This window comes from Notolabrus celidotus, chromosome 5, assembly GCF_009762535.1.
Source record: "Notolabrus celidotus isolate fNotCel1 chromosome 5, fNotCel1.pri, whole genome shotgun sequence".
Classification (NCBI taxonomy): domain Eukaryota; kingdom Metazoa; phylum Chordata; class Actinopteri; order Labriformes; family Labridae; genus Notolabrus; species Notolabrus celidotus.
Window position 1 is genome coordinate 35,079,088 of NC_048276.1, and position 24,393 is coordinate 35,103,480.

Consider the following 24,393-nt stretch of genomic DNA (forward strand, 5'->3'; position numbering starts at 1 on the left):
CTTGACACACGCTGACTCTGAGAACTTTTTTTTATTGAAGGTTGCAATGGTTCTGTTCTCAAAGAATAAAACATATTTCGGTCACATTTTCAAACATCAAAAAAAAAAGATACTAATTATCAAAAAAAGTCATGATATAAACCACCAAACTGACAAAGGACTGTACATTTGTACATATAAAGTAGCAACAACAGGCCTACCTGTGATAAACTGCTTACTGCACATCTATATGAAAATCGGGCACGTCAGTTTGCTTCAGTTCAAAACACTGAGTGGTTCCAGGAAGGGTCGGATGACGTATGTGGACATTTACAACACGTAAGGTGCCAAATAGAAAACATTGTCAAGAGACCGACTAAAAGAACAGAACTAGAACACACAACGTCTTCACTTATCTGTCTTCATGTTCAATCAACGGGGAGGAGCCAACATGCAATATTAGAAATGACAGGTTTTAATGGCAACACTAACTGCAGATCTTACAAAAGCAGAATAAGCAGGGAGCTAATCTACACCAGCAAAACACCAAATATAAGAGACTTAATTAAAAAGGTACTTTTCTCACACATAAATACTCAATTCATTCATAAACTCTGCTTTGACATCCTACACTGTAAACCCGAACAGTCCTTCTAACTCATAGCCATTGAGGGTACAGCACTCAAAACCAGATATTTAGTTAAACCAACAATGAATTATTGAGTTATCCAAACGATTAATGTTGTTTAAATTATATGTGGATCAGTTTTATTGAGTTCATATCCAAATGTCCAAAGAACAACTTTTGAGTTTACAGAGGGACGCTGCGTATGACGTCATCAACGTCACCACGTAAGTCTTCAAACTCTTGAAAAACCACAATGGCTGTGCTTCACGAAGCAGCAAGTAATGACAATGCCAAACCGCTGTACCGGTACAGGGAAGACCAACAATGATGACAGGGGAAACAGAGGAACTAACAGTGAGAAGGTTCCTGGTTCAAGTCCCCGGTTTGGCAGGTGCCTTTCTGTGTGGAGTTTGCATGTTCTCTCAGTGCATGCGTTGGTTCTCTCCAGGTAGTCTGGCTTCAGTCCTAAAACATGTTCACCAGGTTAATTGATCACTCTAAATTGCCCGTATGTGTGTGTATGGTTGTCTGTCTCTCCGTGTTTGCCCTGTGATAGGTTTGCGATCTGTCCACGGTGTACCATGCCTACCGCCTGAAGTCAGCTGGGATTGGCTCCAGCCCCCCGTGACCCCGAAACGGGATAAGCGGTTCAGATAATGGATGGATGAAACCAAGGCATGAAACACAAGGACTAAACTAAACTAACCAAACCATGACATGGACTCAGTCTCATCTAGTATGTATGAATTAAAAATATAAAAAATGTAACTAATAAATTTGAGTTGTGGAAATTTGAAAATTAAAAATAAGAAAGAAAAAAATTGAGTAAACTGAAATTGTATTTTAAAATTTAATTTATACTCCAACATTTTATTTCTGTTACTTAGAAAGTCTTATGTAATCAGTTATCACAATCATTTGGAGTCATTTCAATTTGTTCAGGTTTACAGTGTAGAAAGATGTAGGCCACCTCTCTTGATGAGATTTTCATGCATGATCTGCAGACCCTTTGTGACAATAAACCAATGTTGGTTTTGTTGATTAAGCGTGATAAACACAGTCATTGTTGCTTTCAGGGGTCACATAGAAAGTACATTTGCTGGTTTATACCAAAACATATTTACTGCAGGCGTGTTCCTCAAGCAGACACAGCGGTACAGATTGGTTGTCAAACAGGCTTTAGTGAAAAATGACTGTCCCGAGGCTTGTGCATGAACCATCAAAACTTTGGAGGGGATCCAGATCAGACTCACAAACGAGCAATCACAGCAGAGGAGACTCACAGATCAAAATAATGTGCTTACACTTGGCAGATTTGCATATTACAGAAGACTGGACTACTGGCCCTGAAGGAGGTGTGCTCTCTCCAGCTGCATTCCTCGGGGCTGTTATGTAACTATTCATTCGCAGTAAACATTCAGTGGTAACATTTAGCTCCTACGCAGATTATCACGAATCCAAAGCAGTGTTAATAATGAGGGGAGTCAGGGAGATGATTGGGACTGCAGCATTTGATTTAACACCACTGTCTTTGGTGTTTAGAAGATGCATGGTGTTCATAATAAATACACCTTCCACCCAACATGTGTTTGCCAGAGACTTTCTTTTCTTTTCTTTGGCGCCATCTTGTGGCAGTATTAAATACAGATACTGATACAGACATTACACCATAGATTGCTTTACACATCAAGACCATCACATGATTTGTAAGATGTTATATGGTAAAATAAAAATCCGCACAATGTGGTTTTAAATGAACACAAAACTACTGTTATGATATGTGAAGTAAAAAAAAGGTGAAGACTGACAACATGAGGGATGGAGGGGTGGAATTCAAGAGGTGAGACTTACATACCTTCAGCTGACAATGCTGCAAGCTACTGGATAATCAATGCTGAAACTTTGTGCATCTTCAAGTCTTTTTGTGTTTGTGTTTTCTCTTGTGTCTGTGTTGCTTTCCTTTGCTCACAGGGTGTTAGGAGAAGAGAGTATAAATATGAGCCACGAGTATGCAGATCACAGCGCTGACGCTCAGCAGAGAAACCGCAGGTGTGGATTTACAGCCGGAGCTCACAGCTGGGAAAAGAAGAAAACATGAGTTATATAGAATGTGCACGTTTTATTTTAGTAGAAAGCAGGGTTCCTGAAAATCACGTATTGTCCTGGAAAATTATTCCAACATGACTGTGTACGACCTGACATGATTAAAAAAACACATCCCCATTCATTGAAAGCTGAGTGCATTCACAGAAAACAGGGGTAGGCTATATTGTTTATGTTTTATAGTAAATTCACCTTGTGGAGTGCTCCTTTGATTCAAAGAGTCTTATATTTAAGTTAAAGAGTGACCAGCAGAGTCAGGCAGAGAGCTGGGGGTCTGTGCATCACAACTTTACCTGCAGGCTGAGAGCTCAATTACCGTACTGTAGCTAGTAGGAGTGCAAACTCCTGATAGTGAAAACAAAGGAAGGAATAGAGCGACACAGCTGCACAGAAACTGCACGTTGTAGACACCGCTGATCACAATAGACATCACCACGCAGGAAGACTTATCTTAAATATCTGAGGGAGTTCAAAACTTCACTGAAAATGTCCTGGAAAATCATCTTTGGAAAAGAGTGGGAACCCTGAGAAAGTAAAGGCTTATTGTTTCTAGCAGGTAAATCACTTTTCCAGTGTCCACAGTACAGTGATCTGTTTGTTTATGTTGTTGTACATGTTGTTCAGAAAATAACCAATTAACTGCATGACAGGGCTTCGTGCAAAGGGAAGTCACACCTGTTTTAAACATTTGGATACTCACTGGTTGTTAATTATCAGGGGAAACATGTGTTGGTACTTTGCATGAATCAAATATAGACCAAAGGTTAATGAGGGTAACATTCCTATTCAGAGTGCTGTGACACAGGTATCTGCTTCCTAATACCTCCTCTCTGCATCATGTCATTATATCAGGGTGTGTTGCTTAATAATGAACACCGGTCAGGTAACATTTTACAGCATGCTCCTGTGGTGTGGCAAACTGTGATGTACACAGATGTCACAGAGCAGCACAAGTTTAACAAACAATCACTGCTGGATTTAAAAAAGGATAAAGGGAACATTTTTAGGGACTTTTACAGCTCTTCACTTTGGAACTGTGCAGAACTTGGAGGTAACATAGGTAGGCCTGAACGCAGCTTAACCTAGGCCACTAAAATCAGGCATGATGTGTGTCTATAGGCCGACCGACTGCTGATATGACAGGTCATTATTTCATTTTCTTCCTGTCTCATTAAAGTTCCTAACCATAGACCTTTCTGGAGTCCCTGAGCTCCCTTGTCTCGTAGGTTCCTCTGAGCTGCCGTAGACGTCCTCCTGCTGTGGACGTTCCAGACTCCAGCTGATACAGACGTGCTGGACTCTCTCTTTTATTCTCCTCTATCCCTCTTTCCAGACCCAACTCGGTCGAGGCAGATGTCTGTCTAACATGAGTCTGGTTCTGCTTGAGGTTTCTGCCTGTTAAAGGAAGTTTTTCCTCTCCGCTGTAGGTGGGGTAAGACTGAGTCTCTGGGTCTCTGTTATATGTTTTAAAATCTCTTATCTGTGCTCCTGAGTGTGTGATCTGTGACTACATGTGCATGTTTTATCTTCCTTACTCCGGCAGCTTCTCCTGTTCGGTTGCAGCATCCCAGTCACACAGCTGCAGATGGGTCCAGATGTTTTACTGGTGCAGATCTGCTCACAGCCTCCGTTGTCCACCTCACACCAGTCAGATTCTACAAAACCATGAAATGTGAGTTACTGTTATCCTGGAAAAACTCTTTAAATGGACCAGGTTTCAAGTTCAGTGTTAGAAAAGAAGATCTGTAACTGGTTTTCTGATTATTGTATGAAGAGGTTTGTGAGCACAGCTTTACTCCTGCTCTTACAAAGGTTCTTGTAGACTTTCAGAGAATTAACAAATGATTATTACAGATGATTAACTTGTACTAAGTGCCCTGCAGGAATCCAAGGAACAACCAGTCACATGCATTCACAAATAAACAGAGACACCAGAAGCTAATTTTCTATTCAGAAACCTGAAAGAGATGCAGATCATACAGTTGCACATTGATGCTAAAGCAGAACTGGACCCTGAACATGAGACAGACTGACCTCTCCTTCGTATGGGCCCCACACTCAGTATGTGCTCTTTATGGTTACTCTCCTCAGAGTACATCCTCCTCTTGTGTGGACAGTTCTGGACGGACAGCGCACACACGCACACGCACGCACGCACACACACACACACACACACACACACACACACACACACACACACACACACACACACACACACACACACACATTAACACAGAAGTCACAGATTCATCATCATTTTTATTCTACACGAACGTTTCCCTCACCACTTTGCAGGCGTTCGTCTCTGAGTCACACAGTGAGACGTCACAGTGAAGGTGGACCTCGTCGTAATCCCCAATGAACTTGAAGACGGTGACGTGGAAGCGACAGGTGAGTGACACGCCGTTCTCTGCCATGCCGATGGTGTTGTCCTTGATGTTTGGACACCTGGAGAGAGAGAGAGAAGGGTGTGACAGGAGTGACCTGTGCTAGAGGAGACTGTACGTAGGCTTCTGTGTAGGTACTCATACCTACAGTGTACACTAGATTAGTGTAAACCAGAGTTACTTGCTTGTTCAAAACGCTGCAGCTTGAGTACTGACTACAACTACGAAGAGAGAGCACATTTCTCCAGTGTTAGCTTCTCTACCTACAAAGTTCTTAATGATCAGACACCTTCATATCTTAAAGAGCTCATAGGGCCCTATTACCCCTCTAGAACACTACGCTCCCAACATGCAGGCCTGCTGGTCGTACCTACAGTCTATAAAAGTAGTATGGGAGGTAGAACCTTCAGTTATCAAGCGCCTCTCCTTTGGAATCATCTACCAGTCAGGGTCCAGGAGGCAGACACCCTCTCTACTTTTAAGAGTAGGCTTCAAACTTTCCTTTTTGATAAAGCTTATAGTTAGAGCTGGATCAGGCTTGGACCAGCTCTTAGTCATGCTGCTATAGGCTTAGACTGCCGGGGGAACTGGCGCACTGACACACTTGGATCCTATCTCACCCCCTTCCCCAAAACCTCCACATCACTTACTTTAACTCTCCCTGTCCCATTAAAGTTACTAACCATAGACCTTTCTAGAGTCCCTGAGCTCCCTTGTCTCGTCGGTTCCTCTGAGCTGCCGTAGACATCCTCTTGCTGTGGTCGTTCCAGACTCCAGCTGATACAGATGTGCTGGACTCCAGCGGCAACGGCTACTACTACTCGTCTCATCACCATCACCGCTCCCTCTCTGTCTTATTCTCCTCTATCCCTCTTTCCAGACCCAACATGGTTGAGGCAGATGTCTGTCTAACATGAGTCTGGTTCTGCTCGAGGTTTCTGCCTGTTAAAGGAAGTTTTTCATCGCCACTGTAACTAGCTAAATACTGTGAGGTGTAATGCTCATGGTGGATTAAGGTGGGGTCAGACTGAGTCTTATCCTGTCTTGGTGTTGGGTCTCTGTTCATAATCTGACATAGAGTGGTCTAGACCTGCTCTGTTTGTAAAAGAGACTTCAGATCACATTTGTTGTAATTTGGCGCTATACAAATAAAGGTTTATTGATTGATCTGAATCATCAAGAGATGAAAATATATAAGAAATAATTGCAAGATGTGTCAGAGTGTGTGTTTGTGGGAGGAGCCTACCCTCTCTCTATGATGATGTAGCGCAGTCTGTCGCTGCTGTAGCGGGACGGCGTTGCCCAGCACATGTTCACGATGAGGATGAGCTGGTTTTCGTCGGCCCCCTCCACAAACACGCCCACAAACAGGATGTCTCTGGTACTGAGCACCACCTCGCCCTCCCTGTACGGATTGCGGTATGAGCCGTTCTTATAGAGAGCCATCTTGGTGACGAAGTTTCCCTCCTGGGTCGGTAAGGTGAGGTTTATAACACTGCAGGAGAGATGAAGCCGGTTGTTTGTGTCATATAGCTGTTGCATTTTGTTGTATTGGTATCTGAATTAAATGTTGCACAGGTGTTTACATGTTCTCTGTCTCTCACCTGAGCATGGGCTTGAGGACAGTTTCCAGAGAGATCTTCAGGTCCAGTTCGTATGCGCAGGAAAACTCCACATTGATGGTCTTGTCTCTGGTGATGACGTTCCCCGTGTTGTTCACGCTCTCGATCCACACAGTGTTCTTATACATGATGTGAGTGCCATTCGACTGTCGGACAGAAAACAATACTCTAAAGCATTAACATCAAGAAACAAAGACACACAAAGAGCTTCAGTTTGGTACCTCTGTTATAGTTATTCACAAATCTTTAGGAAACTTGATTATTTGATTTTAAAGGGATATTTCAGTGTTTTTGAAGTGGGGTCGTATGAGTTTTATGTCATTCGTAATTGTAGCAGCTATAAAGGATGCCGCTCATCTCGGCCCCTTAAATGAGAAACTGCTGGAGAAACAGTATGCAGGCTAGGCTACAGATTCTACAGGTGGGGTCAGTCCTGCCAAGTATTTTAGCCAATTTTGAAAGACTGACCCGAGCACTCATCTCGGTTTAGGTGTACGCTCTACTTGGGATTTTTTCAGCACTTCACTTTGACACCAGAAAGTCAGACGTGCTCTTCCACCTGCAATCCACTGATCAGCTGTTCAGGTCTGCAGCTTCAAAGTGACAAAAATACAACCAGACTTAAAGCTGGGGTTGGTAGTCTCGGAAAACTAGCATGAATTTGAATGTAGCATTTCCTCAGGACTCCGTCTAACCCCTCCCCTCCTCCCCTCAGAGCTCCTCCAAAACGACGCCCCCGCTGACGAGCGCCGCTGACTTGCGACCATATAATCGTGACTGATTCAAAACCGGTCCTCACCAAAACATTATCATAGTGAAAGTTAAAAACACAAATAAATATGTCTGCTGTTAGTATTCACAGCTGTCATTCTAGCATTATCCAGTTGTACTGGTGACACGATATCAGGAGAAAAGTTATAACACATGTAATACTGTAACAGCTCTACTGTTTGTTAAACCTGTTCAGTGTAGATGCTCTTAATTCCTACAGTGTTGACGGTCAGTAAAAGAATCAGGAGAGGTGTAGAGAGGAGAGACAAGAGGAGAAGTTCTTCATTCATTCAAACATTGATTGTTGTTTTGTTGGTTGTCGTGATCACTGCCGACAGTGACCGGTTATTAAAGTTCAACATGTTCACGAATCGGCTCGTTATCCCTACAGCGTCCGGACGGACGCTACAATACATCTACATTTTCTGTGGGACTTACTAAATGTCATTAACTATTTTGCTTGTCAGAGCCCCGTGGTGAGAGCTTTTTAGACTCTGATCCGGACTACAGTCCTGAGCAAAGCACCTCATCAGGTCAGAGGGGACAGGCCCGAGGTCGAGCGAGAGGGGCAGTCAGTAGAGTCAGGGGAAGCAGAGGCAGGAGACGGGGACTCAGAGTTCACGCTGGGGAAATGTACACGCAGGAGGCGGGCAGAACAGCAGGACGGGATTTGAATGGTTTAAAATTTTGGCACCCAAAAAAGGCTGATTGGTTGGTGTTTTCCCAGGTTTACTCCGGCTGTAGATAGCAGCTTTTCTTCACTCTTTTTTAAGAACACATTATGTAATGATTACCATCAGGACATAAAGATCATTTTAACCAGTATAACAAAAAGTGTATCTAAATCTGATTACCAACCCCAGACCTAATACTGAGTGATCCTGACCATGCCAATTTCACGCTGTTTACTGCGGACACACGTGGACAACTTCATGAGTTTGCAGAGGAAAAGGTGATTCAATGCACGAGAGGAAAAAGAGGAGAAACTTCTGAGCTAAACTGGAGAGCAGGAGAGATTCTGAGTTGCCTGGTGGGGCAGGTGTGTAAACTGTGAGCTAATGCCGATGGATAAAACGACTTCCTGTCTTGAGTGAGACTTGGTAACAACAGTACTTCTGGACCTTTGGGAATTAAGATATACCAGCGGATCAAGCAGGGCTGCAGTCTGCGACGCTCACCAACCAGAGTCCACTGCCGTACTGAACTAAAGTTTGTTTCTGACTTTCTTCAATGTTCAGGAGTTAAATTGGAAAACCCGAAAAGCCAAATGCAAGTTTGTCTTTAAAGTAAGTGTTCGGTTATCACTGTTTTTTATTGCATAGTGAGACCCATGATCTGCACAATATGTTTACATGATCAAAATACACAATTATATTACTGTCAAAGTTCCTTCTCTGTGTGTTTTTGTTTTCCCTGCCCCCTCCTGCTCTGTCTCCTTCACTCTCTGCTCACCTGCACTGGATCTGCAATCACACTCCTGCCAGCCATCATCCAATCACCACTGCCTTCAAAAACCCTGCACTGACATACAGTCCCTGCTGGATCATATGCCTACATTGTTTGTTTGCCTAGTAGCCAAGTCCAGCTCTTAAAGAGAACCTTTTTCCCAGTTTTTGTCCATTCACCTTTAACCCACCTGACACCTGTATTTCCTGTCTCCCTGTTCACCACCGTCTGGATCCCTCCCTCAGCACCCCAGGACCCCCACCAGCTATCCCTTCACCCTGCACTTCTCCAATAAAACTTTGGGAAACAAGACCTACCTGTCTAATGTCTGCCCTTTTTGGGTTCAGCTGTAATACGTGACAATAACTGAGTCTGCTGGATGATCTTAGGCTTTTCCTGCTTCACATTATAAAAGCTGAGATTTGAAAATGTCTAAAAATGACATGTATCAGTTATTTAAAGATTGGATTAGCTGATCAATGCACAACAGGCAGAAGAGCACGTCTGTGTTATGTCTGGAAGTAGTGCAAAAACGAACAGGCAAAGTGAAGTGATGAAAAAATCACAAGTAGAGTGTACACTTAAACTAAGATGAGTGCTCGAGTCGGAGTCTTTCAAAAGACCCTGCAGTTGGTCAATAAATTGGCCCAGCTGAGCGTCATCCATTGTGGCTTGTTCAAATACTAGTGACATAAAACTCATACAACCCCACTTAAAAAACACTGAAATATCCCTTTAAGATTGCATGATAGTATTTGTATTTGTGTAATCATGTGAATAGTCAGCCACTTTACCTAAAGTAAGGATAAACACTGATAACAACCCACCTGTACGATGGAACCGCAGTGTCCCTTGGTGTTGTTGATGTGGAAGGAGATGAAGTCCTCTCCCTCGATGCCGGGGCAGTGCTCATCGTTGATCCTGACGTCCTCTCGCTCGAAGCCCAGCTGGAAGAGCTTACACTTTGAGATGGAGACCTCCATCTGAGCATGTTTACAGTTCACCTCCGCTTGGATGATATCATCGTCACCTGCTGAACACAGACATCTAGTACTTAACTTATCAGATCAGTGGTATTAATCCTGAAGGTGGTGCTGATGATAATGATCCCTCAAGGCTTTTCTCCTTTAGAAGTGCAAGACTCTTCACAAGAATACATGGTGTCCCCCAAGGCTAGGTGCTTGATCTCCTCCTGTTCATCCTTTACATGCTCCCCCTCAGTCACATCATACGCCGCCATGGACTCCAATTTCACTGCTACACAAATGATACCCAGCTCTACATCTCCACAAAAACCATCACCCCTGCCATCCTCTCCACCCTCACAAACTGCCTCACTGACTTAAAAAGCTGGATGAGCATTGACTACCTCAAACTCAACTGCAATAAATCTGAACTCATTCTAGTCGGCCCCAAATCCCTCCACCCAGAACTTCTCACTGAGCATCGACCCTCCCCAGGAGACTGTAACCTGGGCATCATCCTCGACCTCTCTCTCACCTTCAAACATCAAACATCAGAAAACATCAAACATCAGAAACATCACCAAAACATCCTTCTTCCACCTCAGATCCTCTCTCTCCTTCTCTGCTGCCAAAACCCTCATCCACGCCTTCATAACCTCCAGACTGGACTACTGCAACAGCATCCTTTACGGCCTCCAACGACCTCCAAAAACTACAATATGTCCAGAACTCAGCTGCCCGGTTACTCACCCACTCCCGCTCCAGAGCCCACATCACACCCATCCTTCAGCACCTCCACTGGCTCCCCATACAGCATTAAATCCACTTCAAGATCCTGCTCATTATCTACAAAGCCCTCAATAACCTCGCCCCCTCATACTTGACCCACCTCCTCAAACGCTATTCCACATCTCGCTGCCTCAGACCAACTTCCTGTCCACTATCACCAAGTCCAAGCACCGCACCTTGGGGGACAGAGCATTTACCGTCGCTGCCCGGGCCTTCTGGAAATATATCCCTCTAGTTATTTGAACCATGCTTTGTTTTACAAAGCACTTTGTAAACATTTGTTTTTAAAGGTGCTATATAAATAAAGTTTTTATTATTATTATTATTATTTAAAAACCACATCAAGACCTTCCTGTTCAAAAAGCATGCAACACATAACCTCTACTCCCGCCCCCCCTCTGTCCTTGTTGTTTAATTAATTTATTTGCTTTATCTTCATTTTTATTTTTTCCCTGTAAAGCGACTTTGAGTACCAAGAAAAGCGCTATACAAATCCTATCAATTATTATTATTATTATTATTATTATTATTATTATTATTATTATTATTATTATTATTATTATTATTATTATTAATAAGAATATACACATGTTTTTCAAATTACCTGCATTATTAAGATCAAATCTATTTGTATTCATACTCAGCTACCACAAGACATCATGCTGTTTCAAAGGTAGTATGGTTAAATCATTTCATAATGAATAAATATAGTATTGATTGATACAATAATTTATATTTTGTGAAAAACACTCTGTGTAGAGATGATTTCACCTCCCGTGCTGGTGGGTAACTCCGGACAGCCACACAGGTCCCCTCCGTTCTCCAGCTCACAGGTGAAGTTTGTGCAGATCTCTCCTGCACAGGGGTCGTAGATCCATTCTGCTAAAGACAGGTCCACACACAATGTTAGCTGTCACACACATCGTTAGCTTAATTAAACATGTATGACTTCAACTCGCCAAACTACTGCTGATGAAAAACCACACAGACAAATTTCAGACAAGGGCTTGGTCTCCACCAGGGACAGGAGGATCTGTCCCCCTGGTGTACCTCTAACTGAGACTCTCTTCTTCCTTATCCTGATGTATTAATTGTGCTTTTGTTTATTCTTTAATAAGAGACATCAACAAAGATTTAAAACGCCACTACATGGTGATGATTTTCATGTGAAAGCTGTTGGTCCGGCTGGTGCCTCGCGGTGCCCTTACAGCAGTTCTCCTGTGTGATCCACTTGGTGGTGAGGGTCCCCAGGGAGCGGCAGGCCTCTGCGTAGGCTGCCAGTGAGCCACAGACCTGAGCCTTGCGGTGGTTGTAGCAGCCGTCCAGGTAGCAGGACTGGTAGAAAGGACGTGGATCCAGCAGGCCGTGACAGGGCTGGAAGAAACCCTTCAGCTGGGTAAGCTTCTGACAGGCGTCTTCAGCCTGTAGAGCCATCACGGCCGTGTTGTCACAGGACTGAGCCAGAGCCACATACTGGGTCTCATCACAGCTGGAGGAGAAAGGCGAAGTCATTTAATTTAAGATTTTATTTCATTGACTTGTGCTCTTGGTGCCTGCTAATGTACATGCCTCTATGGTACTACAAAATAAAAATATTAAACTTAATGAAGACAAAACTGAAGTTATCCTTTTCTCCACATCAAATTCTACTAATAACATACTCAGCCATCTTGGACCCCTTTCACTTAACATTACACCTACTGCAAGAAACATAGGTGTGCTGTTTAACTCTGAGCTCTGTTTTGATGGTAAAAAAAAAAACGTGTTTTTTCCATCTTAAACTAATTTCCAAAATCAAATCATTTTTATCATTTAAAGACTTGCACAAGGTTGTCCATGCCTTTATCTTGTCAAGATTGTATTTTCGCAAAGCCCTTTATTCTGGTTTATCTCATACTTCCATTCAACGCCTTCAATTAACTCAAAATGCAGCTGCGTGATTAATCACTGGTTCAGGAAAATCAGATCACATAACTCAAATTCTGGCTTCTCTACACTGGTTTCCTGCAAAATTCTGAATTGATTTCAAAATGTTGTCACTATCTTACAAAGCTCTAAAAAAACTGGCTCCCTGGTACATCACTGACCTTCTCACTTGGTATGAGCCCGGCCGCCCTCTCAGATCAGCCAACATGGGCTTGTTGGTTGTTCCCAGAGTCCGGGCCCCTAAACTGTGGATCGACCTACCAGCTGAAATAGGCTTGCTACTTCTGAATGTAACTTTAAATCGCTTCTTAAATTATTTTTTTTTCAAAAGGTTTTCATAACTATGTAAACATGTTATTCTGCTCTTAATGTCTCATTATGCATTCTAGTACTTTAGAGTTCCTTTATTTATTCATTTTATTTATTAATTATTATCATTATTATCATTATTATTATTATTATTATTATTATTATTATTATTATTATTATTATTATTTTTATATATAATTTTTTTTCTTTGTTTATTTTTGTGTTTTCTGTGAAGCACTTTGTAACTTTGTTTAGAAAAGTGCTATAGAAATAAAGATTATCATTATTTTCATTATTATTATTATTATTATTATTGTTTTTTTATTTTCAATTTTTAATTTTTTTTTACTACAGTGATCCACTCAACTCATTGCAGTTCATCCAAGGGCAGGATAATTAGAAATATGTACCCCGTGAATAAGGCTGTTTGGGCCTCCCAGTTCTGATTAAGCCAAAGATCAAAAACTCTAAGTGAGATCAAAAGACCCAAAGTGATTGTTTTGTAACAATAAAACGTTGCCTCATGATATTTTGCATGAAGACAAAGTTTAGAAGCTACCTGTTACAATATTTATAGAGGCCAAACTATTTAACAATGAGCAGGCAAATGTCAACGAGACAAAACTTCCTCTGAAACTTTACTGTGAGCTAGCTTCTTGCTAATGGTAACATTAGCCTCTAAAGTGACTTAACCACTGCACCAAAAATGTTTGCTTGATTAAAAAACAGATCAGTTTCAGGAGGGTTGCAGATATTTAAAGTTTAACACACATGCTGTGATCCCAACGCATGGCATCAAGACACGTCAACAAGGTCAGACAGAATCTAATGTTATAAATGTCTCCACACTCAGAGGATCCCACACAGTCAGTCCAGGTTCAGACAGTGAATTATTTGAATTAAAACAGCTGTCCTCTTTAGAAAACCTCAGACTTGGACTCAGGTAATTGGGACTGGACTTACTTCATTACTAATTAATATAGTTGAATATGTATAACAGCATTTAACATCAGTAAAGGTGAATTTTTGTCCCTCAAAGCTGTATATCTTTAACAGTTAATGTATGTCTGAACTAGAAGTACAAGTGCTCTGATTTTTTTAAGGTGTCATATTATACTCCTTTTCATCAAGTTATATTGGTCCAAGAGGTCCCCAGAACATCTCTCTGAAGTTTATTGCTCAAAAAAAACAATTTGATATCAGATTTTGGTCTGCCTGTAAACCCCTCTGTTTCAGCCCTGCTCAGAACAGGCTGTTTTCTGTCTGTGCTTTAAATATTAATGAGCTGTCAGGCCACGCCCCTCTCTGGAAGTGGATTTGGCTTTGGCGTTCTAGCACGTAAATCCAACGTTTACTTGTTGGCTGCATAGACATGGCTGCTAACAGAACTGCGTTACTTCCACCCTCCGAATTTGATCCAGAATCTGATCCTGACGGAGAGGCGCTTGCAGAAATTCAAACTCTACGACTGCAGCAGGACGTTTCTGAATGATTGGTTAACGATCAGCTGTCTGAGCTTCCCCGTCTTTACTGGGAGCTATTTTGGAAAGTAAATACTACTGTACACTGTGGAACATAGTTATCCTACATATATTCCCAGAAACACTTCTACAGTCCAGAGACCAAAAGAGAATATCTGTCAAACAACCTTGAGTCTAATTGACATAACCCGGGTGTGCTATTTAAAACCACTGACACTGTTCTTAATGCCCCACAGCCAGCCAGCTTGGAGGAATCTCCTGAATTGTGTAATATTTTCCTGCAAATCTTTATTGATAAAGTTGCTACTTCAAGGACTCTCATCTTGGCTCCTGCATTTGACCCCTCGGACCCTGTTCCTTGTTCTGCAGCTCTTCATAAGTTTGAGCCTGTGTCTCTGTTGTTCTTAGAGGATCTGGTTGGCCATAATAAGCCATCAGGTTCTCCCCGTGATGCTGTCACCCCCAGCCTATTTAAACAGGGTTTTCCCTAGTATAGGGCAGTCAGTTCTGGCTATTATCAACAGCAGTCTGTCTACTGGTGTTGTTCCCCTAAGTTTTAAACATGCAGTGGTGCAGCCTCTACTTAAGAAACCTGGCCTTGATCGCAGCGTGCTCCAAGCTCCCTTTTATTTCAAAAATCTTGGAGAAAGGCCTTCAGTTAAAAAATGTTTCTGGATGAGCATGAGGTCCTGGAGGTCTTTCAATCTGGCTTTAAAACTCTCCATAGCACTGAGTCAGCTTTATTAAGAGATTTTAATGATATCCTCTTTGCAAATGACTCTGGTGACTATGTAATTCTTGTTCTGTTGGACCTAACAGCAGACATGAGTATAAGAGTAAGCCTTGGAAATTCAGAGTCCAGCTCTGCCCCACTGCTGTATGGGGTTCCACAGGGGTCAATGTTGGGGCCCCTGCTTTTCTCTTTGTATTTACTACCCCTGGGCTCCATCCTGAGAAAGCATGGCATCTCCTTCCATTGTTATGCTGACGACAGTCAGATATATGTGCCGTTAAAAAAGAGTAATGCTTCCTCCCTCACACCACTTCTGGCATGTCTTGAGGACATCAAAGCCTGGATGACTTTAAAGTTTTTAAATTTCAATGAAAATAAAACAAAAGTGATGGTGTTTGGTCCCAGTGGCCCATGTGAACCCCCTCCTGTTGACTTGGGCCCTTGGACAGATTATTTAAAACAGTCTCAAACTTGGGTTTTAAGATGGACAGTGATTTTAAATTGGATCGGCAAATTAGCTCTGTGGTAAAGTACAGCTTTTTTCAGCTTAGGCAGCTGGCAAAGGTGAAGCCTCTTTTTGCACAGAAGCACTTTGAGACAGTAATCCATGCCTTTATTACTTCTCGGCTAAGAGGGAGCACATTACTCCAATCCTGGCCTCCCTCCACTGGCTACCTGTGCACTTTAGAGTAAATTTTAAGATTATTTTATTTATTTTTAAATCTTTAAATGGTCTGGCCCCGCCTTACCTCTCTGAGCTCCTTCACTCCTACGCTCCTGCTTGGTGCCTCAGGTCAGCTGATCTGCTGCTCCTGGAGGTACCAAGGTCAAAACAGAAGCTCAGAGGAGATAGAGCTTTTTCTGTTGCTGCTCCTAAATTATGGAATGAGCTTCCCCTCCACATTAGACAAGCCTCCTCACTGTCCATTTTTGAAGCTCGTCTAAAAACACATTTTTATTCCTTGGCTGTCAACCCTGCATGAGACTCTGCTCCTGTTTTAGTGTTTTATGGTTTATTTGTATTTATTGTTTCTATTGTTTTATTGTTTTTATTGTTTTATTATCCTGTGTTTTAATTGTTTTATGCCTGCATTGTTTGTCTATTTATGTACTGCACTCTGTTTTTAAAGTGCTTTATAAATAAAGTTGAGTTGAGTTGAGTCTATTGAAATGTGAGCTGTCTGAGGAATGCTCCAGGTGTATTTCTGCAGTATTGATACAAGATATTGTCATAGAAGTTCACAAAATGTTGTCTTCTTATTTTTTTTGCGATGTTTTGAGCAGATATGCTAATCAGCACAGCTTCCTTTATGTAGTCATTTGTTTTGATATCAAAGTGAACCTAACACGGCTGTAATTCAGCCTCAACACGTCTGTTGGCATCAAGTTTCAAAGGTCGAGGCTGTGTGCAGTGTTTAGTAAACTACTCTGTTCTCCATCTGCACACTGTAAGCTTCAAGTTACAAGTTCACCTGTGTTATAATCACCTGTCAGTGTGGGAATTTCATAAGCTTTTTCATAGGTAGCAGATCCAATGTGCTTTTCAGTGAAGACATTTTATCTGCTATCAGTAAAATGAAATGCTGAAACAGATTATCAGCCAACCCAAACATCGGTCAGCTCCTAATGTGACAGAGCGTTTTGCTTTACAGTAGACATAAAAGAACATTTAAACGTTGAGCCAGTTATAGCTTTAATCATCACTGCATGTTCAAGTTCAAAACATTCCTCCATGTCTGGAGTCTCACCCACCTGTTCTGCATCCCGTTGGTCTTCCAGCTCTGAGCGAGTTCCAGGGCGCTTACAGCCGGCTTGCCCCTGGAGGTGATGTAGTCGTCACTGGGGTCTCCGTTGTAATTCCCACAGAGGCCGCACACCTTGTTCTGAAGCCGCTGGCCCATTGTGATGCTGAGCGTGTTAAAGTGGTTGTATCTGACCTGGATGTCCTGAGGCGTGTCGATGACGATGAAACCCTCAGACGTGGACAGGCGTGTCATCAGTCCGGTAACGAACGGGACGGAGACTGGTGTACCGTTGACCTGCACAGACACAAGAGAGAGAGAAATCTTAGTGATGAGATGAGTAGTAGAAGCTGTTGCCGCTGGAGTCCAGCACGTCCGTATCAGCTGGGGTCTGGCACGTCCACAGCAGAAGGACGTCTACGGCAGCTCAGAGGAACCTACGAGACAAGGGAGCTCAGGGACTCCAGAGAGGTCTATGGTTAGTAACTTTAATGGGACAGGGAGAGTTAAAGTAAGTGATGAGGGGGTTGGGGGGAAGGGGGTGAGACAGGATCCCAGTGTGCCAGTTCCCCCGGCAGTCTAAGCCTATAGCAGCATAACTAAGAGCTGGTCCAAGCCTGATCAAGCTCTAACTATAAGCTTTATCAAAAAGGAAAGTTTGAAGCCTACTCTTAAAAGTAGAGAGGGTGTCTGCCTCCCGGACCCTGACTGGTGGATGATTCCAAAGGAAAGGGGTCTGATTTACGTGGTCAGTCCACTGGGCACTGACGCTCAACATGCTGGCAGGACTTTGACTGCTGCAGTGAAGCTAGCATGAGTAGCATTGGCAAGGAACTTCTCTTCAGGACACGAAGATTTGCAGTTCAGCAAAAAGGCTACAGACTGAGAAGTAACGCCAGCTTGGCATAGCGTACTGAAGTTCATCATCAGCCGTGAAACCAGCATTTTCCACCCACTGAAAGGCGTGTTACTGAGAGACATGAGTCCAGTGATTGTTTTGTTAAGTTCCTTAAAGTTGGAGTGATTGCAGATATGTGTCTAAGCTTTGTTAAATGACTGAAGTAGAGGTTTTTGACAGGTTTTTGCTGGCTCTGACTTTTTTCTTGTCATTCATAGTTTTCAGAGACCCGTGGGGTTCAGGATGATGGTTCTTGAGTTGCACAATTAAACAGGTAGAGTTGAACAAGTGTCGTTTCGTTCCTCCTCACATCACCTGTGCTTTAGAAGCATTGCAAATATTAATATGTTGTTTGTTTCAGACAATTTAAAATACTTCTGTTTGTAAAAGAGTCTTGAGATAACGTTTGTTGTGATTTGGTGCTATACAAATAAAGATTGATAGACTTCCATACTTCATGTCATTGTGTGTTTAGAATAAATGAGTCACCTATTGCCATTACGGATAACTAACATTTTAGTTTTTTTGTGCCGATAGCAACAATAGTCTGATAACATATTGCATTCCCACTCATGTATCTTATCATATTTACAGATCCAGCTCTGAGACCCCACAAAGGTTTTATGCAGGAAGCTTCAAAATCCTGTTCTTTGAACCGATATGATCTTATAAATCTTTGAATGTACTGTAAAAATGAAAACTTAAAATTGTTGGCCTGAAAAGTAGTGATCTCAACTACCTGTATTAAGTTTGTTGTGTAAAGTTGTTCTCATTTCATAAGTTAGGTTGGCAAAACTTGAAATTATTGGTTTGAGGCTCGGCTAAATGATTTGAGTCTGCTTCAGGTAAAGAACGGGGTCTCCAACTCAAATCTACAGGGGTCTTCCACACTTTCAATTCCCCACATGTGGCACCATCTCTTCTGTCCTGTGTGGATTTGATCACCCTAAAGGTGAGTATTTGGTTTGAGTATTGTATTGAAACTCTATCTTTACAGTTGGTCAGTTGATGGTGAGTTGATTACCGGTTACTGTCACTTTAATTTGTTTAGTTAATTTAATAAGGCATGGTCATTACCAATAGTTAGCCGCCTTGAACATTAGCTAGCTAAACTTAAAACCTTGCAGTAACGTGCAGTAACAAAGGAACATTTTCTGAACAAACAATAATAAGTTGGCACAACTTTCACTCCTTAGTATGTAGAAGTCAACACTTTAAGTTACACTACATATGAATGATAAGTTATCTCAACAAAAACTCATCAGTTGACTCAAATGTAACATTTCTAGTTAGCCTCAAAACTCAAAAATCCAGTGCAGACAGTTACCTTGAAATTTTGAGTTTTCACAGTTTTTTGTTTTAACAGTGTGGGAGTTATGACAAGTCAGTGTCAGGCAAAGATATTAACCCTAACTTCAAATATTGAAAACGAGTAAAGTATTAAACATGAATCTGAGTTTAGGAAGCTTCGCCCTAACTGCACAGATTTGAAGTTTAATATTTGACACTGATGCTTGATACGAGTGTCAGGGTTGATTATTTCCTGGCAAAGAGTAAAAACATTGAAGTGGTCTGCATAAAATGAGTTCTTGGTAGCAGAACCTTTCAACTGAGGGGCTTTATCTAAAGACAGAGAAGAGACGGCTCAAAGCAGAGATCATGACAGTCTGAAGTGGAGCTCTCATTAACTCTGTGTTCTTGTGAAAATGACCTCAGCCTCTTGAACACATTACCGCTGATAGGCAGTTCTGAAAAATGGCGGTGAATGGCCCCTTTAGATAAAGCAGGATAATGACTCATTGAGATCTAAAGCGGAGGGCAATCAGTGAATCATTAAGTACCTCTCTGAGCTCACTCTGACTGGAATATAAAGGCCTGGAGACTGAATGGAGGAGCTCTACCAGGCTGTTTGTGGTAATTGGTTATTTTGGTGGCAGGGACTCCTCCAGGTATTTGAACAGGACGTGTTTGTTGAGTTTCTTGGAAAGGAACAGAAATGAGCTCTTTGAGGTAACTGGTCTATTAAAGCAGGACTATCATGAAAAAAAGACACAACACTGACATCTTGATAAAAGTGAATGTCCTGTTGTTACAGACTGACTCCTCTGTGTGCATGTGACCCTACGTCCCACGAGTTCAAAGTTACCAAAGCTTGTGCAGAAGTGTACTGACGCTGACAGCTTAATGTTGTCCATGTTTGATTTCATAAGGTGCATTTCAACCAAGAGTTCTGGGGTCTTTTAGCCCCCAGAACTACTTTTCACTGAACTAAAAGGTTCCTGTGCCCCCATTGTTGTCTGCGTTTTCGACGGCGGGCTGAAGTCCCGGGTAGATTGTACAAATCAGGCCAGTGACGTATGGAGGGGGAAAAAAGTAAATGTACTTCACCACCAGACCAGTAGAGGGCAAAAAAAAGAGGAATGCCATTCATCACAGATGACACCATAGAAGCAGACGGACAGGCTGGTATCATTATGAGCAGCACAACAGTTAGCCTGTTAGCATGAAGACACTCAGCTGGTGCTATTTTAGATGGTGCTATATTTCATCACAGATGGATTCACTGAATCAACACGTGAGAGGAGATAAGCGCGAGTAGCAAAGACGTTTCAACACGCCTTTAAAATCCTTTTGAACTCAAAAAGCCGTGGCAGAGATCGGCCGGTGTTTTGGTTTAAACAGCCACCCTGTTAACTGGAGACTTTCAGCCGGATGCATCCCTCATAAACGTCTTTAGACGATCATTAAATATCTGATGAGGATATTTTGAAATCTTAATAAAAACTAAACTAGTTTGCATTCCCAGGAACTCCCTCTGTGTTTCAACAGCTGTGTAAACTCTACAAACACTGACACGTTCAACTGAAGGTCTCCAGTTTACAGGGTCACTCTTAAAACCGTAACACCGGGAGAGACGCATTCACGGTGGGCTGAGAGAAGACTACTGTTACAAGCTGCTAAATCAAGAGAATCACAGCTTCTTCTTTTGAAAAGTACACACACATACAAAAAAGATAGAACAAATAAAAACTAATGAAAGAAAGAGAAATCAAGTGAATCACAGATGTGTGTGATGTTATTGTGGAAGGAGGGAGGAATAAAAACACTGTGGTTAATCTACCAATCAGACACGTTCAGCATTGCAGGCCCTGCCCCGCGAAAGCCCAGGTACCTGTATTAAGTACCACCCTCCTAGCAGGGGCTTTTTAGGGGGGAGATTATCTACCCCTGAACTTAATTTAGACCCTGGGTCCACCGGTCGAAACGCACATAGTTCAGGGGTAAAGTCCCTAGTTCCAAGGTAGAAGTTCCTGCTGTGGAAAAACGCCTTTTTTGTTACATGTTATCAGTTGGGTACACACTCAGTAGACAGAGATGTGTTTGTCCTGGTTCTGGCCCCGTGCACAGTTAACTCACAGATTCTCTCTCCTTTTGGTTTGGGTCTACATAATAGAACTGCTTGGTCTTGCTCTGTTATCTGTCTGCTGCACAGTGCAGCCCAGGTGCTGGGTTTATCTGAGCTCTGTGCTATAAATGGCTGCCTGCTGCTCTGAAGTAGAGCAATAGAAGACAAAATTAAAGCTGTTGGCCTTACAGGGAAAGTTTGTTCAAAGTGGGGTTGTGTGAGGGACTTGTCGATAGTAAGTGTATTACAAACAGGGGAGGCAGGTCTGCTCCTTTGTTGAGAAAATGGCACTCTTCTTTTTAGTTGGTAAAATCAATGTGCTGCCGGGGAGAGGAATATATGTGTGTGTGTATGTGTGTGTGTATGTGTGTGTGTGTGTGTGTGTGTGTGTGTGTGTGTGTGTGTGTGTGTGTGTGTGGTCCGTCCAGAACTGTCCACACAAGAGGAGGATGTACTCTGAGGAGAGTAGCCATAAAGAGCACAAAAATTCATCCCCCTGTACAGTGTGTGCTGATAGAGACATTAGCTACGTAGACGGAAGCTGTTTTTTGTACCAGGCGGTAAACATGTTTATTTCTGCTGTAAAGATCGTCTCTTTGAATGGGTGTGTATGTGGTTTCTGGTGTTTCTGCAGCCAGCCTCAAGTGGATTCTCGATGAACTGCAGTTTATAACACTTCCGCATGGGCTTCAAAGCTTGAGACCGGATGTTGCCGCTTGGTGCTGATAGAGAAGTGAGCTATCCAGACTACACTACTTTTTTTTACCAGGCTGTAAACATGTTTATTTCTGCTGTGAAGATCGGCTTCTTTGAATATCCTAGCCTCAAACTTGAGAAACTGCAGTTTTTAACACTTCCGCATTGGCTTAAATTCTTGTGGCCGGAGGTTGCAGCTTGGTTCACACATGTGTTAAAGGTGACATATCACGCTTTTTTCATCAATATATATAGGTCTAAGAGGTCCCCAAAACATGTCTTTAAAGTTTATGCTCAAAAAAACACTTTGAAATCAGGTTTTGGCATGCCTGAAAAACCCTCTTCTTCAGTCCTCCTCAGAACACTCTGTTTTCCCTCTGACCACGCCCCCTCAGGAAGTGGATGTGCCTCGGCTCTCCAGCACGTTGATCTAATGTTTACATGTTGGCTGAGTATACACGGCTTCTCATAGATCACGTTACTTCAACCCTCTGAATCTGACCCAGAATCTGATCCTGAAGGAGAGGCGCCTGCAGCAGGACCTTTCTGAAGGATTGGTCACAGATTTAGTGTTTCTTGCTGTTTTATTTATCAGTATGTCGACATGTGTCTTGGTACACAGCTATGAACATGTAGCTATGTGGCTATGCTAACTAGTGCTAGCACTTATCCATGATAAATAAAAATCATCCACTAGATCTTCAAATCTGCAGACGTGGGGAGTAAAACCGACCTCTACCAGAAAGGCAGCAGGACCTTTTCTGAAGGATTGGTCACAGATTTAGTGTTTCTTGTTGTTTTATTTGTCAGTATGTCGACGTGTGTCTTGGTACACAGCTACAGCTACAGCTACAGCTATGAACATGTAGCTATGTGGCTATGCTAACTAGCGCTAGCACTTATCCATGGTAAATACAAATCATCCACTAGATCTTCAAATCTGCAGACGTGGGGAGTAAAACCGACCTTTGTGTTTATTAAGACAGCCTACAACTAGCATGCCTCCCTCCTAAGCTCCTTGTTAGCACACATTTGTGCAGGTAATGAAAAACGGGGGAGGGATTCAGTATTATTTTATACAGTCTATGGGCTGAACAAGCTCCGAGCTCTGACTCCGTGACAGACCGGATATTGTTGTTACGTAACAAAAACACGGAAGTCTGAAACGGCTCGTTTCACACACATTTACAGAAAGGTGGAGAAATCAGAACAGGGGCAGAATGGATTTTTTTCATTCTTGGGGGGTTTGTAGACATGCCAGGGAAACATATTTCAGGTAAAGAACCATTAAAAAGTACATTTTGCATGATATGTCACCTTTAATTACTCTTGGTATTTAGTTTCTACGGCTGTTCTTAAAACCACCTGCTACATATTTCCTATTAGGCAATATGCAGTACGTACTGCATACTGCGTTTGAGGTAGTCTGTAGTTTGATTGTTCTGTTGGATCTGGTCTGCAGGATGCTTGGTCAGGTGTCGCTGGATTTCCGGTTTCAGAATGAGGAAGTAAACAACGGACAAGCTGATAGATAAACTGCTTCTTGAGCATCACTTATGATTTAAAAAGTGAAGAAATGGTTTATATGGAATTCAATCATTTTCACATTTCAAACAGTACCTGAGGCAGACTGGTCCGCTGCAGACTGAGACATGTTCCTGAATCAGTACGACATCCGGGTAGTTTTAGCATACTGCAGATTTTGCTCTTGTTCACATACTACATACTGAATTTAGATCAAATCAGTACGTACTGCTAGTATAGTAGGAGGTTTAAAAACAGCCCATGTTCCCCCTGTCCTGTGTTGGATCACTGTGAACCTTCCTTGTGCTCCCTCTGTTTTATTTTGGACTTTTGGATTTAGTATCTTGGAATTTCTTTTGAGTAGGTTTGTTTTTGTGGTTTCTTTGGTGTTCTTTTGTTATTAAATCTTATTCTGTTATCCAACAGCAAAGAAGAAATTTGAACAAGGTGGTTCAGTATTTTCCTATCTGACAGATCTGTTGATAAACCAAGCACCCTCTCACCTTGACCGTGTTGCCTGAGATGAGTATATTCTCCTCGTTGATGTAGAGGTACACATGAGAGATGGTGGTGAGGTTTGGTGTGCTCCATTTGTCAAAGTTGGCGATGAGCTGGAAGGAGAGGTCGGGCAGCTTGTGGCAGTTTGTGGACAAGACGAAGGAGCAGGAGGCCGGCAGCCGCAGCGACGCCCCGTCAAAGGTCCTGAAGACCCCACCGCCTGACGCCACGCAGTGCTGGGAGCGCCGCGCGAAGCAGCCTCTCACTCCGTACCGCAGGGTGCACTCCTCCTCTGCCTTACAGCGCCGGGGGTCACACTGGATCAGGTTTCGTCCGATGCACTGGCAGCGTTTGGTACAGTCGTTGTTCCAGAAAAGCTGTTTGGGCTGAAACGAAGAGAGTTCACGTTAAAATCAGGGACGACACGATCAGTTGGTTCATTTTTTATGTTGATTTTTGTCTTATTTAACAAAAAATTGATTATTTAAGC

The 24,393-nt window shown here is 42.5% G+C and overlaps 1 protein-coding gene across 1 annotated transcript in view; it reads right to left on the reverse strand.

The window, feature by feature from the left end:
- Positions 1 to 1,459: 1,459 nt before the first annotated feature.
- Positions 1,460 to 24,393, reverse strand: part of tecta (tectorin alpha) — a 72,898-nt gene continuing 49,964 nt past the window's right edge. The window contains exons 23-33 of the mRNA XM_034683896.1: positions 23,909 to 24,289; positions 16,892 to 17,178; positions 11,899 to 12,179; positions 11,462 to 11,572; positions 9,764 to 9,966; positions 6,702 to 6,865; positions 6,344 to 6,592; positions 4,996 to 5,158; positions 4,745 to 4,829; positions 4,246 to 4,365; positions 1,460 to 2,683 (exon numbers count right to left, since the gene is read on the reverse strand). Of these exons, the coding sequence (XP_034539787.1) occupies positions 2,583 to 2,683; positions 4,246 to 4,365; positions 4,745 to 4,829; positions 4,996 to 5,158; positions 6,344 to 6,592; positions 6,702 to 6,865; positions 9,764 to 9,966; positions 11,462 to 11,572; positions 11,899 to 12,179; positions 16,892 to 17,178; positions 23,909 to 24,289 (2,145 nt within the window). The 3' untranslated portion in view covers positions 1,460 to 2,582. The remainder of the gene's footprint in view (positions 2,684 to 4,245; positions 4,366 to 4,744; positions 4,830 to 4,995; positions 5,159 to 6,343; positions 6,593 to 6,701; positions 6,866 to 9,763; positions 9,967 to 11,461; positions 11,573 to 11,898; positions 12,180 to 16,891; positions 17,179 to 23,908; positions 24,290 to 24,393) is intronic.